Source organism: Pseudorca crassidens, chromosome 2 (assembly GCF_039906515.1).
Source record: "Pseudorca crassidens isolate mPseCra1 chromosome 2, mPseCra1.hap1, whole genome shotgun sequence".
Lineage (NCBI taxonomy): Eukaryota > Metazoa > Chordata > Mammalia > Artiodactyla > Delphinidae > Pseudorca > Pseudorca crassidens.
Genome location: NC_090297.1, coordinates 45,302,719 through 45,318,629, shown reverse-complemented (window position 1 = coordinate 45,318,629; position 15,911 = coordinate 45,302,719). Strand labels below are relative to the sequence as shown.

The 15,911-nt window shown below is 52.4% G+C and overlaps 1 protein-coding gene across 10 annotated transcripts in view; it reads left to right on the top strand.

Annotated features, from left to right (window-relative positions):
• Positions 1-15,911, top strand: part of SSBP3 (single stranded DNA binding protein 3) — a 164,725-nt gene that overhangs the window by 104,785 nt on the left and 44,029 nt on the right. For all 10 annotated transcript variants that reach the window (XM_067726251.1, XM_067726255.1, XM_067726252.1 and 7 more), the window contains one exon: positions 9,889-9,978. In XM_067726251.1, the coding sequence (XP_067582352.1) occupies positions 9,889-9,978 (90 nt within the window). The remainder of the gene's footprint in view (positions 1-9,888; positions 9,979-15,911) is intronic.

The window sequence follows — 15,911 nt, the reverse complement described above, 5'->3', positions numbered from 1 at the left end:
TTAGTACTTGCTTTAAAGGCTTAGGCGGCATCTGCTCAGCGCTGAGCCCGTGCGCCTGCAGACCTTCCTGGCCCATCAAGAGAGCCCAAGGATTCCCGGCTCCTTCGTTTACACCCCTCCCCAGCCAAGTGTAAACTTCCCCACTTTGAGGTCAGGGGACCCGGGTGAACTTTTCAGACTGTGCACCTTGTCCTGTCACAACAGAGGCTGAGCCGAGGGAAGGTGACTCTGTCCCTACTGAATCTGGCGCCAGCTGAGCAAAGTGTGGGTCCCCATCCTTGAAAGGTGCTCCAGGGGCCACACCTTTAACGATTTCTCTTAAACTTAAAAAGAGAAAGTTTCTAAAGTGGGTGGTTTTTTTGTTCTCTGCACACCTCAGTCCTGGCAGGATTAAGTTGTCGTTGGAACTGAGCATGTGTGCAGGCCCATGCCAGGGAATTTTCCACTTTGCAGAAGCAGCTGCCAGTGTTCTTGTTAAGGAGCTGTCACTGGCCACTATGACATGTTTGCAGTTGTAAGAGGCTCCTTTAAGACAGTGTGTGTGTGTGTGTGTGTGTGTGTGTGTGTGTGTGTGTGTGTGTGTGTATGTGTGTGTGTGTGTGTGTGTGTGTGTGTGTGTGTTTTGCTAATGGTGTAAACCAGGGCCTGAAGCTCATCTCTCTTTAAGAAGAAAATCAGCGTTGTACAAACAGCGTGCTGTTGATCCACTCCTCACTGTTCATTTGCAGGGGGGACCTATAGCCCTTAATCTCCCTTGTCTCACGTGTACATGCCTAGGACCCGCGCCCTCTGCCACGCGGCCCAGCTGGGGAGGTGTTTGCACACGGGGGAGGGCACTCTGGCCGGCATCCACAGAATAACCAGGTATTAATTACACGGGGCTCCACCTCTCACACAAGCGATGCCCTCTGATCCAATTCCAAGAAGAAGCTGAGTGCTTCCTGAGATGGATGGGGAGGGGCCCGGTGGGCTCATGGCCGTGATCTTCTCAGCACAGAGAAGCCAGCTCCTCTTCCTCTTGGAAATGTTCCCACTGGGGTGCCTTTGTTTCATTTTTTTAAAAAGTAGAGGTCGCTTCTCAGAAGACCGGGTTCTGTCGAGCCGAGGACGTTGTCCTCTGATGGCCCTGACCCTTTCTGTGCCCTGGCCTGCCCCACGTTCATGGAATCATAAAAAACAAGTGTGCCTGTCTTCCATCTGGTGCTGTGTCGCTGGCTCAGGAGTCTGAGCCCCTTATCTGAAGAGTCATATTTAGGTTCCCCACACCCCTGCCCAGGGTAGAGACCCCCCCCTTAATAGACGATGATGAAGTGTTCAGAAAGGTAAAGTGAGGTGCCTGTGTACCCCGGCTGCTGGAGAATGGAGGGGCTGGGCCTAGAGCCTGGACCTCTCCCCCCCACCCCTTTGGGCAGCATCTTTAAGCGTCAGTTTCAGAACAGACCAGAGAAGCTGGAACATGGCTAAAAGGTCTGGGCTTGACTTCCAGTTCTGCCTGTTCCGAGCTGAGTGACCTTGGACAAGTCCCTGAGCCTCTGTTTTCTCATCTGTAGTCCCTGCCCGGTTGTTGAGAGAATGGGGATGAGCTGCACCAAGGTTAGCTGGCGAGCTGGGTGGGCAGCCGGCCCCCCTTCCTTGGAAGAGCCTCTCTCTGGGGTGGGGGGGAGTGGGTAAGCCCCACGCCCACCCTGTCAACGAGATGGAGTGGAGCTCTGGGAGGGCGGAGGCCTGGCGGGATTTATGCTCTGAAGGAGAAGCTGTCAGAAGGCCTGGTTCCAGGGGAGGGCTAAGATGACAGCAGTAATCTCTCACCTCCCTATCACCTCCTGCATCTCCGAGGCTTGCCGTCCTTTAAGGCCCTGGCTTGAGTGCCACCTCTTCCGTAAAGCCTCCCTGATCCCCCTAATCCCCGCCTCGCGGCGTCTGCCCCTGGAGCACCTTCCCACGTCCCTCAGTTCTCTCCGGAGACTCATTTCATCCCTTAGACCTTAAGGGCAGAGCTGAGCCTCTGTCATCTCCCACCGCGGCAGGCACAGTGCATCCCTGGCGGCCCAGGAGCCAGTGTCTGCTGAACGCATGGACATGTATAAAGCACTCGTAACCTTTTTAAACTCCCCACCTCCCTTGTTTCTCCTTCTCTTCCCAGGGTAATTTGCCTATTAGATCCAACAGACTCTTCACCGAGATCTTGCATTCCTACACACACGCGTGCACACACACACACACACACACACACCCTTAGTGGAGGCCAGCTCAGTGGAATATTTGCCAGAAGGAGCAGAGTTAGAAGGCCAGTCTGCTTTGGGAAGAGAAAAACATGTGGATGATCTCAGATGTAGAGAATGCCTTGTGCTTACCTTATGTTTGTAATGATGCCTGTCGTTTCTTTTCATAAGCATCAAAAAGCACACAGAACTCTCCTTGAGAACTGCAGGGGTTGGTGGTAGAGTGAGGGGGGTGCATTATTTGGGTTTCTCAGGCCGAAATTGGAGGTGGAGGGACAGAGAGACTCAAGTTAGAACACTTAGGATAATGCACTTCTCTGGGCCTGTTTTCTTACCGGTAAACAGCAGTGACACCTTCCCAGGGGTGTTGAGGAGTAAATCGTACCCCCCTCCCTCTCCCCTGGTTTCTGGGATCAGGATAAAAAGGCGTTTGCTTCTCTCTGCCCTCTCTGCGTTCCTGCATCCATCCTCTCTGCTCAGGGGAGGCAGAAGTGAGATGGGGACTTAGGGGAAGAAGCTCTGGTGTCAGGACAGCCCTCACTTGGGCCTGATGGCCTGGCTGTGGGGCTTTTGTCACCCTTTCTCGGGTTGCTTGGCTGAGAGCTCAATGTGATGCCCACTTGGTTCGCTGTAGCAGCAGGACCTCAGCCGCCTCGCTTGGAGCTGAGCAGAGGCCCGGGGGCAGGAAGGCTAGCCCTAGTCACACAGCAGGTGGTTTGCAGCCTGAGCTGGAACCCTGATCCCAGGACCCTCTGTCCAGGGCTCTTTCCTCTCCTAACAATCCCCAGAAAACACCAGGCAGTGCTGGGTAACTTGGCTCTCCCCTTTTCAGAGGGGAGGCTGAGGCAGTCCCCGTGGCTCTGTTGTGGCCGAGTAGAGATGGAACCCAGGTACTCTGGCCTGGAGTGCGCTTGTGCCCTGTCCCCGCTGAGCCACCCCGAGGTGGCGTGGCCCACTGCTTCCTGTGCTTTCTGTGGCTCAGAGCATCTACCTCTGGACCCAGGTCCATCCCTCGGCGACGGGAGAGACGCCCATTCCTCCATGCACGTGACGACCCCCTGGCTATTTGGAGGCAGGGACCCTGTCTTGCTCACTCCCGTGTGTCATCCGAACCTATTTTTAATGCCAGCTGGTTCTGTCTCTTCACGTAGCAACAGCTCTGTGTTTTCTCCAAGCTGCAGAATTAGAGCCTCTGTTCTCCAAACACATTCCCTTCTGTGGTCTCCACACAAAAGCAAGAGGCCTCTTCCTTACCTTCCCCTTTTGACCTTGCTTCTGTCCGTCTTGGCCTTTCCGTCTGGGTGATGAGATTCACTCCATTCCCTCAGCTACATCTTCAGTCGGTTGATACTGCTAAAATTCCCTCTAGGAAACTTGGCCCAGAGGGCCCCAGGTCACTCCAATATTTTGCACAGAATGCTGAAGCCTCTGTCTTGATGACACCTGTGTAAGCATCCCTCCTTCCCCGGGACACAAGCATCCCTCAAAGGGCCTCATTTCTCAGTGCAGGAGTGCCCCCGCCCCCGTGAGAGTCCTCCACTGCCCAGCTGCGAGCACACAGCCACACACCACACACCACGTGCCTCTGGTGTCCTGAGTGCTGGCCACGTGGCCTGTGTTGAGTTTCAGTCAAGGAAGCCTACACTTGGTGGTTTCACATGTGGGCCCCGTGCTGCTACATGCCTGAGTATTGGGGTGGGGCGAGGAGGGAGGGGATTTGCAGAACAAAGTTCCATTTTGCAGCCTTGTAAACCAGTCAGGAGGGGTTGGCCAACCTGGCAGGAGTCCCGCCGTTCACTCTGAGCATGTTTTTATTCAGTTTTCCAGGAGTTTCGTGTGCATAGAACTACTTTAAAAAGAGAATAAGAATGGGTGGGGGGATTCCCATGCTAGTTTGTGAGTGGGGCTAACTGGGGGTCTCGGGGTAAGGCTGGAAGGTAATATCTTGTAGGGAACATCCCCCAGGTCTCCCCTTCTTGAAGGAAGCATGAATGTTTGTCGCCTACCACAAGATACTACAAGATCTGAGGTGGGAGGCTCCTGGGAGCTTGTCACTTGGTCCCTCTGGACTGACCCTGTTGTTCCTTGAGCCGCAGGGGACTCCTTGCTACGGAGTGAGGAAAAGGCCCAGCACCACATCCAGGACTTGCCAACTCCATTCGTTTGTGGAGCCTTGGGTGCTCTGGTGGTGGTGGGTGGGTTGTCAGTGGTGCATTGGGATGCCTGGCACGGGGTAAGATGGGGTCAGGTGGGATTCTCAGAAGTCCTGGGCCTCTTCTGCTGGGAACTCTGCCCCGTTGCCTAGAGCAGCAAGTCCAGATTCCCTAGCACAGCTTTCAAGCCTCCTCCCAGTAGGTCAGATCCTGAGGCCCCAGGTTTGAGCCCTGCATCTCTACGGGGGGGAAGGGTGGGTGGGGGGAGAACGTGCTTATTCTGGGGCGCACCTCCAGGGGAGGTGTCTGGATCTCCCCTCACTATTGACAACCATATTTGGATGGCAGGGGAGGCCTATAGGTGGAGTGGCATGTGTGAAACCAGCTGATGTGTGTCTGGAGCACACAAACAGAGCTGAGGGGCTGCAGAGAACCCCTAAGCCCCGGTGGCTGTGTAACCACCCTGGGATCATAAAGAAACGCTACTCTTCAGGGAGAAAGTTGTAGGATGAGCCCTCCTTGGAAGTCTCCCTGGCTGTGAACAAAAATAAAATACTTTACAGGGAGGGGAACTTTCACAGCTTCAGGCAGATGTCTGAAGGCACCTCGGGCTTTCCAAGTGGACAGTATCCTGGAGGCTTGGAGGAGGCAGCTGGCTGGAGTGGTCCACACCGCTCGGTGCAAGGCCTGTTTTCTATTTAGAAAAGAATTTTAGTTAGTTTTTAAAAAATGCCTGAGTTACCAAACTGTGTGCCCTATTTGATTCTGCTTTTTTTATTTTAGTCCATGTATGCACGTATGCATATACGGGTAAAGATTGGTGAGGGGGCTCCTAGGGGGTGCGGTTGGTGCAGGGGAGAGCCCAAGTGTCATCAGCTGTTATCTGCAAACTTCGATAACAATAGGTTTCTAGGCGGTTTTTAAATTTTGACCTCTAAGTGTTCTATAACGAATGGAGAAGAGTTAAAATTCAGGGTCTTCCTGTTCATGCAGGAACTGCTGTTTCGAGTCCCTGCCCCGCCCTGGGTGTATGGACTGGGCTGGGGAGAGCACCTTGGAAGAAGAGCCCTAGAGGTCACCTTCTCCAGTTCCACCATTCGACACGGTGGAAAGACTGAGGCCCAGAGAGAGAAGGGACTTGCCCACGGGCTCCCAGCCAGGACCCGAGCCCACGCAGGTGGTCTCTGGCTTCTGACTCCTTCCTCCCCTGCTCCAGCTGGGGAGTTCCATCCTGGGCACCTACCGCAGCCCCGATGTGTAGGCCTCAGTGAGTGTCATGGGGTTTCGGTTTGGGTTTTGTGTTTTTAGAGAAAACTCACATGAGACGCTTTGCTGAGTGCTTTAATGGAGTTCTAACTCCAAGTTGGAAACCACAGGGAGAGGCCAATTCCTAGCAATCCGGAAAGGCCTTGGCTTCAGATGGCCAGGTTTGAGCCAGTCTTTGACTAATAAAAAGTTGTAATCATTTATTGAACACCTGCTGTATGCCTCACATTGTGCTGGGTCTTAGAGATGGGTAAAACAGCCCCTGCTCTTGAGGAGTGGGGTGAGGGCAGTGTCATGTTGATGGATGTGTGTGTGGGGGGGTCCCTTGGATTGGGTTTTATGTGCAAGAATTATTTCTTAACCCTTTTGTCACCCTATAACACTGGTTGCTGCTTTCATTCTGTTCTTTGTCCTTTTCTGCTCCTTTGAAAGTTTTCCATTAGGAGCACATGTTCACTTCAAAATCAAAGAATAGCAGTGACTGTCATACTTCAGGACACAGAGTTAAGCATGGCAGAGCTACTTAATTTTGCAGCTGGAAGAGCCTTTAAAGGATATGGATAAGTTATCTCCTCAGCTTCCTGACGTTTGAGTCACCATTAACATGAGCTTCCTTTCATTGGAGGATAGCAAAAGTCCATCCTCCACCCAGATGTCAATGAATTATACTATCCATTTACTAGAACCATGGTTATTCCAGCCCTGATATTCAAAGGACCATGGGCTCACTCCTGATTTCGTAGGAAAATGAGATCTTGGCGTGAGGGAGCCTAGTAAGTCATGAGCCCAGGTTCAGGTTTTCATTTAAGAGGTTTTTAAAAAATTGGTAAGATATCTATATGTCATACCCTTAACATGTAAAGAGCTCTTATATATCACTAAGGAAAAAAGTCAAATAACTAAATAGCAAAGGACATGAACGATTTGCCATTTGTTTTACTAAATGGCCAGTGTAAACCGTTTCAAAAGGTTAGTGATCCAAAAGATAAGTCAAAAATACCAGAGATCAAAGAGATATGACTTTGTATCTACTAAGTTAGCAAACACGGATGCAATGCCCTGTTAATTAAATTGGTTGAATAATGATATTAGGCTCATTGAAAAATCATGTTTTCTTTGGCCATTTAATGAGAGGGGGACAAGTGCTTATGACATTATTTAACAAAATACAGTGACTAATTTTCTTTTTACTTTGCTATGTTTTATAATAGGCAAATGTTTTATATTAAACGTTAAATGCTAATTTAAAGAACTGAGTTGCTGAAGCTTTTCAGATCTTTCTTTAAAAACAAAGCATAGTTTCTGAGCTGAAGGCTGAGGAAGAGTAGATGTGGACTCTAAGGAGGACAGATAGAAAAAGGCCACCTTCAGCCTGCTCTCCATGTAGATATTTGTTTTCTTGTCTGTAAATTAGGGGTTCTTGTGTCTGCCTCAGAAGGCCGCCTGGGGGTTCAGGGAGAGATGGTGTGAAAATACCCTGCTCGTTTCTGAGCATCAGGCCAGATGGCCCCCGCCATCCACCCCGCCCAGGGTTGGGCCATCCACTCCATCCTTCTCACACTGTTGTCGGGAGCTCCATCTTCTTCATCCTCACCCTGAGAACAAGTCAGTGCCACATTTGCCGAATAAAACGTTTAGTCAGTGCAACAGAAGGTTTTGGTTTTCCCAGACGTATCGCCTACACTCACCCGCCTTTCTGATCATTGTCGTTGGTCCAGTCACCATGCTTGGCTGGTGACTTCAACAAAGATGTGAATAACTGGAGAAAGATCACATCCTGGGAGGGTGCCTCTGTTTGAGAAAGGTGTCAGTTCTCCTCCAAATTTTTTATATATATAAGAACTCTTTTGGTAGGAAGATGACTTTTATAAACAATAGGAAGTTTGGGGGGGTGTGAGTAAGTAAAAATAAACAAGAAAACTTCCACTAAAGAATTGAAGGAGATGATAAAATACATTGTAAAACTCTGATCATTAGAATAGACAGAATTAGGACAGAATTTTAAATATTATATATTTTTTATTTTTGGCTGCATTGGGTCTTCGTTGCTGCACACGGGCTTTCTCTAGTTGCGGCAAGTGGGGGCCACTCTTCATTGCGGTGCACGGGCTACTCATTGCGGTGGCTTCTCTTATTGCTGAGCACAGGCTCTAGGCGACGCGGGCTTCAGTATCTGTGGCACGTGGGCTTCAGTAGTTGTGGCACGCGGGCTCAGTAGTTGTGGCGCACGGGCTTAGTTGCTCCGCGGCATGTGGGATCTTCCCGGACCAGGACTCGAACTCGTGTCCCCTGCACTGGCAGGCGGATTCTTAACCACTGCGCCACCAGGGAAGTCCAGGACAGAATTTTTAAAGCTCAGAAACAGACCCATGCCTGTGTAAGAATTTTTGTCTCTGATTTCAAATGAGTGGGAAAAATTGTACTGAGCCAACTGACTGAGGAGTAAAATCCATATTCTTTACCAAAATAAGTTCCTGAAGGATTAGAGTTAAACGTAAAACCAATCTCTGAAAGAACTTGAAGAAAATATAAGAGGATGTTTACCTCACCCTATTTAAAAAAAAAAAAACTTTTCTGCCTGTGCTGCTGGGGAGTAATCGTTGGCTGTAAATCATAAAAAGTTGCATTTTCACAGAACCACCAGCCACAAACAAACAATGCAGCTAATGGATAACCTGGCATATTCCCCCAGGCGACCCTCATACTGGATAGTCCTGGGGCAGGGGCTCGGCCTGGCTACGTGTGGCTTCTCCTCCAAGCTGAGGAGGTGGGAACGGGAAGACCTGATCCTGGTGTTTTGGGGTGTTCGTAACACATTACAGGATAGTTGGCAGAATCTCTTTACAGGGAGTGTTGCTTTTCTGTACGCCGAATCATTTTGAAAGGTTGGGCCGGAGTAGCCAGCCCCATCCCACCCTGTTTTTTACCTGGGGTCTGTTAAAACAGCCACTGTGGGCCTGCTGAATCCTCTTTGCTTCCACATTACCAGCTTTCCTGGCTTACAAAACACAGCCCATCCCGTTGCTTAATCCTCCCCAACCCTTATGAGCAGGCAGGACCACAGTGACATGAAACGAGTGCAGAAGGGCAGAGTGGCTTGCCATCGTCGTCCCTTGCTAGTACAGGCAACAGTGCTTGAACCCCAATGTATTGATTCCCAGGGCTGTCCGTTTTCTTGCTGCATGCAGTGTGTTTGGGGGATTCACATATTCCCTTACTCCCTTCCACCCAAGTTGAAAGTTAGGAGTTCTGGGTCCTGTTTTCTGGCTGAGGAGGGGACAAGAGAAGTGATTCCTTCAAGGTGTTGATGGCAGGCTGCGTTCGTTTCGTTTCCTGACCCCGAGGGGCTCGCTCTCATCCCAGAGAACCAGTCAGACCCCTGGGAGATGCTTGGTGATGCAGCTTCAGAGGCTCAGTCCTGGTGGGGTGTGGGAACCTTCAAGGCTGGAGGCGGGCTTCCGGCAGGAGGAGCCCCTGGGAGGTGTAGAGTCAGTGGGGAGGAGCAGGGCCCAGGTGGGCCAGTCAGGCCTGGGGCTTCCTGATCAGCCTCACCCTCCCATGTGAGCACAGGGCCAGGCACAGACATGCCGGCCACGTGAACAGGTGGGACACAGATTGTCTGGAAGGAGGCCAGGCTGGGAAGAGCAACGTCTGTTCACCCCGGGAGGCATTTGTTGAGGCAGATGTACCAGGTAAATGCCAGAATAGCAGCATTTAAAAGGAAAAGTAACGACAGTCTCCCCATCGTGTGGCCTACCTCATCTACAGCACCCAGGACCCAGACGGTGCCAAAAACGTGCCTGTCTGCCCCCACCCTCTCTGGGGACGTTTCCCAGCTGGGCTGTCTGTTTATTCATTGCGTCGTGGGTTTTTATTGATCTTCTCCTCTGTACGACATGCCAGCCTCTTGGAGAGGGCACAGGCATTTAGGAAGCACCTCGCCTGCCCTGAAGGAGCTTCACAAAGCAGCCAAGGGGGAAGCCAGGGCATCCTTGGTTAATAACAGCTACTGTTGCTTGGCAGGGTGTGTGCGCACGTGGTGGGCATTGTCCTTCCATTTTAGAGATGAGGAAATGGAGGCTCAGAGAGTTCATCCCTCGCCCACTGAGTGACACACCTGGGAAGGTGGTGTTTGCGGGGGGGGAGTCTGTGGAGGACGTGGGTAGATGGCAGTGGGGTGGGGGTGGGAACTCCCCGTCTCTCGATGTGGGTGCAGCCTCTCACTTTCCACCTTCTCTTCCCCACAGAGCGCAGCCGCCGCCCCGAGCCCGGTGCTTGGCAACATTCCCCCCAACGATGGGATGCCGGGAGGCCCCATCCCGCCAGGTTTCTTTCAGGTACGTGCTGGGCCTCCGTCCTTTGCTCCTTTCACTCCAGGCCAGGCCCCGGGCAGGCGGGAGGGAGGGAGAGAGAGAGAAGTAAGTGGTAGCTCAGTTTGCCATGGTCTAAATACAGTTGCTTTATGCTGGTTCAGACCCTTCCCATCCCGTCCCTCTCTCCACCCCTTCCAAAAACCGAGGAGGGGAGAAAAGAAAGATGGAGAGCAGACACCCTCCTGCATGTGCTCTGTCACTTCTGCCGGAGTTTGTTTTCTTCACACCAGCTTCGCACTCACGACACAGCCCGCCCCTGGTCAGGGCGGTGGCAGTGGCGGGCTGCTTCCAAGTCCGTGTAGAGCTGTCTTTTAACAAAAGGCTTTTTTTTCCTTTTTTAAACAAGTAAACTGTTCTTTGTTTCTGTTTTGTTGCTGCTGTCGTTGTCATCGTTTACTTTGCCTGTCCAAACTACAAACCTTAGGCGTAATCTAAAAAAAAACAAAAAACCCACCATCCTGGCAGGTCTGGGAATCCTTTCCCTCTGGTTAACCACTTGATTTTTTCCAAGTGTGATCACAGACGGCGTCCCACAAGCATCTGTGCCCGTGCTCTGCCCGCCAAGGCAGGAGCAGCTCTCATGTGGGTTGAGAGCCTGGTCTTCTCTGAAAGACACCTTGTTGGGCTGTCTGGGTGCGGGGTGTGGGGAGGTGGCTTTCTGATTTGCTGGGGTGGGTGCACCTGCCTCACCCTCACCCTGCCTCCTCCTACATCTCCGCTGTCCCCTCCGGGAACTCCTTGGATTTAAACCAGACTGAGACTGGGAAAGGCTGTCAGAGGGAGATCGGTGTCTGGGGCTGGAAGGAACTTTTATGATGCAGCTCTTGAGTGTGACATTCTTTCCAACCTGTCTCAGGCTGGGTTTGAGAATCTGCCTGAGTTCCTCACACCTTTTGAAAGGTTAGCTCCTCCAGATAAGAATAGGGAAAGAGCTGTTGTCTAGAAGAGAAGGCAGAGATTTCTCTGTGTAGCTCATGAATTCAAAACTGGGACCAGTGAGGCAAAGTCTGAGGAGCCTTTGGCTTGGTGACAGCCGGAATTTCGCGCCGTGTGCATCTCGCCGTGAGCCGTGGGCCGCAGGAGGCAGGGGCTCCCTGGCACTGGAGGTATCTTAGCAAAAATGGGACAGGCACCTCTTGGGGATTTTAACGTGACCTCCTCCCAGGATGGGAGGTGACCTGGAAGACACTTCTGCTTTGCAAGGTCTCACATCATGGTTGATGTTAACTCCCAGGAGAGGAGGGTTAGGACATGCTACATACCAGGCAGGAAAGGGAATCAGTGAAATATGGGTGTTCTCCAACAGAAACAGCAGGTCGCCTACCAAGATGGCAGTGAGAGGAGTAAGAGGGATTTAGGGATGGAAACTCAAGACATTGGATGGCCATGCATGTGTCTATATGCATTCCTAGCATATGGTCCACACTGGGACCTTGTCCCGGGGATGGAAATGGGTGTATAGGCTTCAGGTTGGACCAGACCAGGCCTTGCCTCGGGTGAGGCTTGGGGTAAGGCCACAGACGTTGGGAAGAGGGGCCAGACTTCCAAGAGAGAGTGAGACGTTCAAAGCCTTGGAAACCCATGAACCCAAGAAAGACAGGAGCCTGACAGGCTTCTCCCTTTCCCCCAGAGGAGAAACCCAAGGGGCTACTGACTGAGAAGGCCATCCATGCCAAGGGGCAGCCGTCTTCCTGGCCACTGCAGACGGGTGTTCTGCGCCCAGCTGGTGGTCTTTCCCATGGTGTTCTCTCTGGTTGGGACTTCTTTCCCAGGCTCACATATCCTCACCAATGATGCCATGGTTGCCCTTCATACAGTGCGGATGTGGCTCTCCTGCCTAGTGGGCAGAGCTCACCCAGGTACCAGGCTCCACCTGTGTGCATCCCTCTTGAGGCTGCTTGCTGGCATCTGGGTGCCCAGTGCAGGCCACTGTGGCAGGAGAGGTGGACAACAGCCAGCTGTATTTTTTTTAAATAGGCCGTCGTCGTCTTCTTTGGCCTGAGTCTGGGGCAAGGAGAGGTCTGCCTGATATGTGGGCAGGTCCCAACTTCCTGCTTTGGTACAATTGTCCATGGTTAAGGCCTAATTCCAGACATACTTCTTCGGCCCTCCCATGTGACGTTCAGGGGTGTGTGGTCAGAAAGCCCAGACTGATTCCTGTCCTTATTTAGCCACTACCAGCTACCATCAAACAGAGGTAACTTTCGGATCCACCCCCTTTTTTTTTTTCTTTTTTAAATATTTATTTGGCTGTGTCGGGTCTCAGTTGCAGCACGTGGGATCTTCATTGCAGCATGCAGGATCTTCCGTTGCGGCGTGCGGGCTCATCGCTGTGGGGCGTGGGCTTCTCTAGTTGTGGTGTGCGGGCTCCAGAGCATGTGGGCTCAGTGGTTGCGGCACCCACAGGCTCTCTAGCTGTGGCGCACAGGCTCAGTAGTTGTGGCACACGGGCTTAGTTGCCCTGCGGCATGTGGGTTCTTAGTTCCCTGACCAGGGATCAAACCTGCATCCCCTGCATTAGAAGGCAGATTCTTAACCACTGGACCGCCAGGGGAGTTCCTGGACCCACCCTCTTGACTTGAGGTCTTCTCTGATCCCCAGGCAGGGTGAACCATCAAGAGCTTCCTGGATCATTGAGCCAGGGGGCTGTGTCCCAGCCTCTCTGCTTCCTGGGTGACTTTGGCTAGACCCCTACCCCTACTCCCACCCCAAGGGGCATCATTTCTCCATCAGTCAGATGAAGGTGGACGAGGTCCTTCCCTAGTCAGGGTGCTGAACTGCTCAGGCTGGGTCACTGTTGCGGGGAAAGGATATCTCTCTGGAAGGAGGTAGTGGCTGCCCATTTCCGGAGCAGGCCGTCTCCCAGCAGGAGTATTAGCTATTGATTGCCGGCCCTGACCCTCGCGCACCTTGCAGGCAGCCACTCTGATATTAGGAGGGAAGTAGAGATGGTATCGAGGGTTTTATCTCCTGCCAACAATTGCACTTCTTCCCCTGCTTGGTCACGGCCTGGCAGGCAGCTCTGCTGCAGGAGGGGCTTTGCACCAAGGAGCCAGCCTGGCTTGGCTGATCCAGCTTTGGCCAAACCCTGTCCCAAGGTGGCCAGCCCGGTTTTCTGGTCAGGATTCCAACCCTAGTTGGTGCTAAATTTAGTCGAGGACTCCAAGGTGGGTGTGAGGGACCAGCTTTTCACCCCCACTCCTGGCCCCTTAGAAAGCAACACAGAGGACTTACTGCCTCAGGCCTCTGACTGCCAGGCTGCAAGGCTCCACTTGGGGTCAGAAGGTTTGGCCATCTTCACATTAGGTCCCATCTGTTTGCTCTTCCTTATTCGGTGTTGGGGTTTCCGAGGCGGACAGTGCCCGTGGTCCTGTGGCATGAGATGTGTTTGGTAGCAGGCTGAGGGCCGACGGGGAGATGTTTTGGGACCTGACCTGGCCACACCTCACTATTGGGGAATATTGTGGGGTTCTACGGGTCATGGGAGACCGTAGCAAGGACATTCTAATTCTTTGTGTTCCTTACAAAAAGACCGCCTCAATCTTGGCATCCCAGCACCTGGTGTGCACTGGGGACCCAGGAAATGTTTGAACTGAGTTTGTGTTGCTCGTGTTACTAGGAGTGGAGCCCAACCGGCCCCCAAGCTCTAGGTCCAGCATTCTGACCAGGCTAGGCGGGTCCAGGGGTGGTGGTGTGGAGAGTGGGGAAGGACTTGGAGTTCTGGAGCCCGAGGACACGTGTTGTAGCCCCCTGCTTGTCCATGTGCTTGCTGAGTGACTTTGGGCAAGTTGCTCCCCATCTCTGGGCCCCAGTTTCTTCAGCAGTAGACAAAGCAGGGTGGACCAGATGGTCTCTGAGGGCCCTTCCCACTTGGATTTTCTGCTTTGGATCCAGATGGATTTTACATAATCAAGCAGTGGCATTTTTTTTTCACGCAGCTGAAGTCAGTTGGGCTGCACATCTGGCAAACTCAGCTTGGCTTTGGCCAGGCCTGCTGGTCTGGGTGGGTCCCCAGCTCCTTGGCCCTAAGGTGGTTTGAAGGGAGGCACCATCCAATGAGGATTTCTAGGTCCAGAGCTGGAGAACTGCAGGAGGGCAGGGGGTCACGGAGAAGGGAGCATTGGGTACAGGCTGTTTTTGTTCTTGTTTTGTTTTAAATTCCAATAATTGTTTTCAGTTATGAAGTGTTTTTGGACATGCAGCCTGCTTTCATTCTGATCACAGCGTTTCTGCAGAGGAGGCATGGCTGATTGGGAAAGTGAGACTCAGAAAGGTGAATGACCTGCCCAAAGTTATCAACCGAGGGCTGGAATCAGAGCCTAAACCCAGGTTCCTGGTTCCTGATTCTCGTGTTCTTCCACAGCAGTCAGGGTCCTAATGTAGGTACATGTCTGATTGTCTAAGAGACGAAGAGAGAATAGAGCACAAGAGAAAAGGGGGGAAAAATAATGGAAGGAGAAGGAGAAACTCTAGCCATCTTCTCTCAAAAGGAGCCAATGTTTCCATTCAGATGCCAGCAGAAGTCATAGGTCTACAGACTGTGCCTTCTCTGGAAAAGGCAGCCCTGGGGGACCCAGCTCCCTTTGCCAAGCCCAGCCCCTCCTGCTCTGAACATGCCTAGAGACTTTCCGCCATGGTGGGGGACGTGTAGGGCTTGACATGTCCCCTGTTCCAGTGAGTCCTCGTCTCTGCTGGGCCAGCCCACCCACCGTTGACGGAGGTTGAGGTCTGTCCCAGAGAACCCCTCCCCGTCACTTACAGGGGGAGAGAGGAGAAGAAACAAATGATGTGTATAGCCCAGGAAGCAGAGAAATGATCCAGAAATAAGAGGGAGGGAGGTACACATGACCTTGGTCCTTTGCTGTTGAGATTATAGGATACACTTCTCTGCTTATCTCGCACTGGAGTAGCTGGGGTTTCTCTGGGAGAGAAGCAGCCTCAGGAGGGCTCTGATGACTGACTTGAAGTATCTGAAGTTCTGCCATGTAGAAGATATTCAGCCCTGCCTCTGTGAGGTCAGCCCCGTAGATCGCAGATCCTTCTGAGAAAAGGAGAGGGAGACCACTTGAAGTCTTTGTAGGGAAGACATTTCTACCACCTGCTCATTTAATGATGAAGTAGTGAGCTCCTTGACACTGGTGGTAACCAAGCAGAGACTAGATGCCCAGCAGAGATCCTTGAGGACTGTGAGCCTTGGGGTGGGGTGATGTGTTTCCAGGGAAGATCAAAGCCCAGCAGATGAGAACATGCCGGCAGCAGCAGCTCGGGCAGTTCGCAAGAGCTGGGCCGTTTCCTGCCTTCCTGTCCAGCGGGAAGCAGGCAGCAGCAGAGTGAGCTGACGTTCTTCCTGCCAGAAAGCTGCTGCAACAGGAAGGACTACTCTGTGCTGATGAGGGCAAGTCTGGGACTAGGGGAGACTTGGGAAGAATTAAACCACCTTGTTTTTGTGGCTTTCAAAGCCTGCTACTAGGGAGGACTTGATGGGTGAGGGCCCAGATCCCCACTGGACAGCTGGTGAATCTGAGGCTAGAACCATGTGAGGCCTGGCCCCGGCTTCTTGTTAGCTCATCGGCCAGACATGGTCTCTTAAGGGCTCAGCGACCTCCCAGCCACCCAGCCGTGCTGAGCACTGCAGACTAAGGAGGCAGCCAGGGACCCTGCCCTCAGTGGCTCATACAGACTGTCTGGTGAAGGAGGCAGGGGTGATTACACAGAGGAGCCAGTGTGCCTGGGCGTGGATGTGAAAGGGTAAGTTTGGGATGGCAGGAGGTCCAGACAGACACACAAAGGACTTGAACTTAAAGACAGAGGGGCGCCGTGGAAGGTCCCTAAGAAGGGGAGTGACATGGTCCCAGGAAGAGCACCAGTGGCCTAGAGGGGCTGGGCTCATGGCAGGA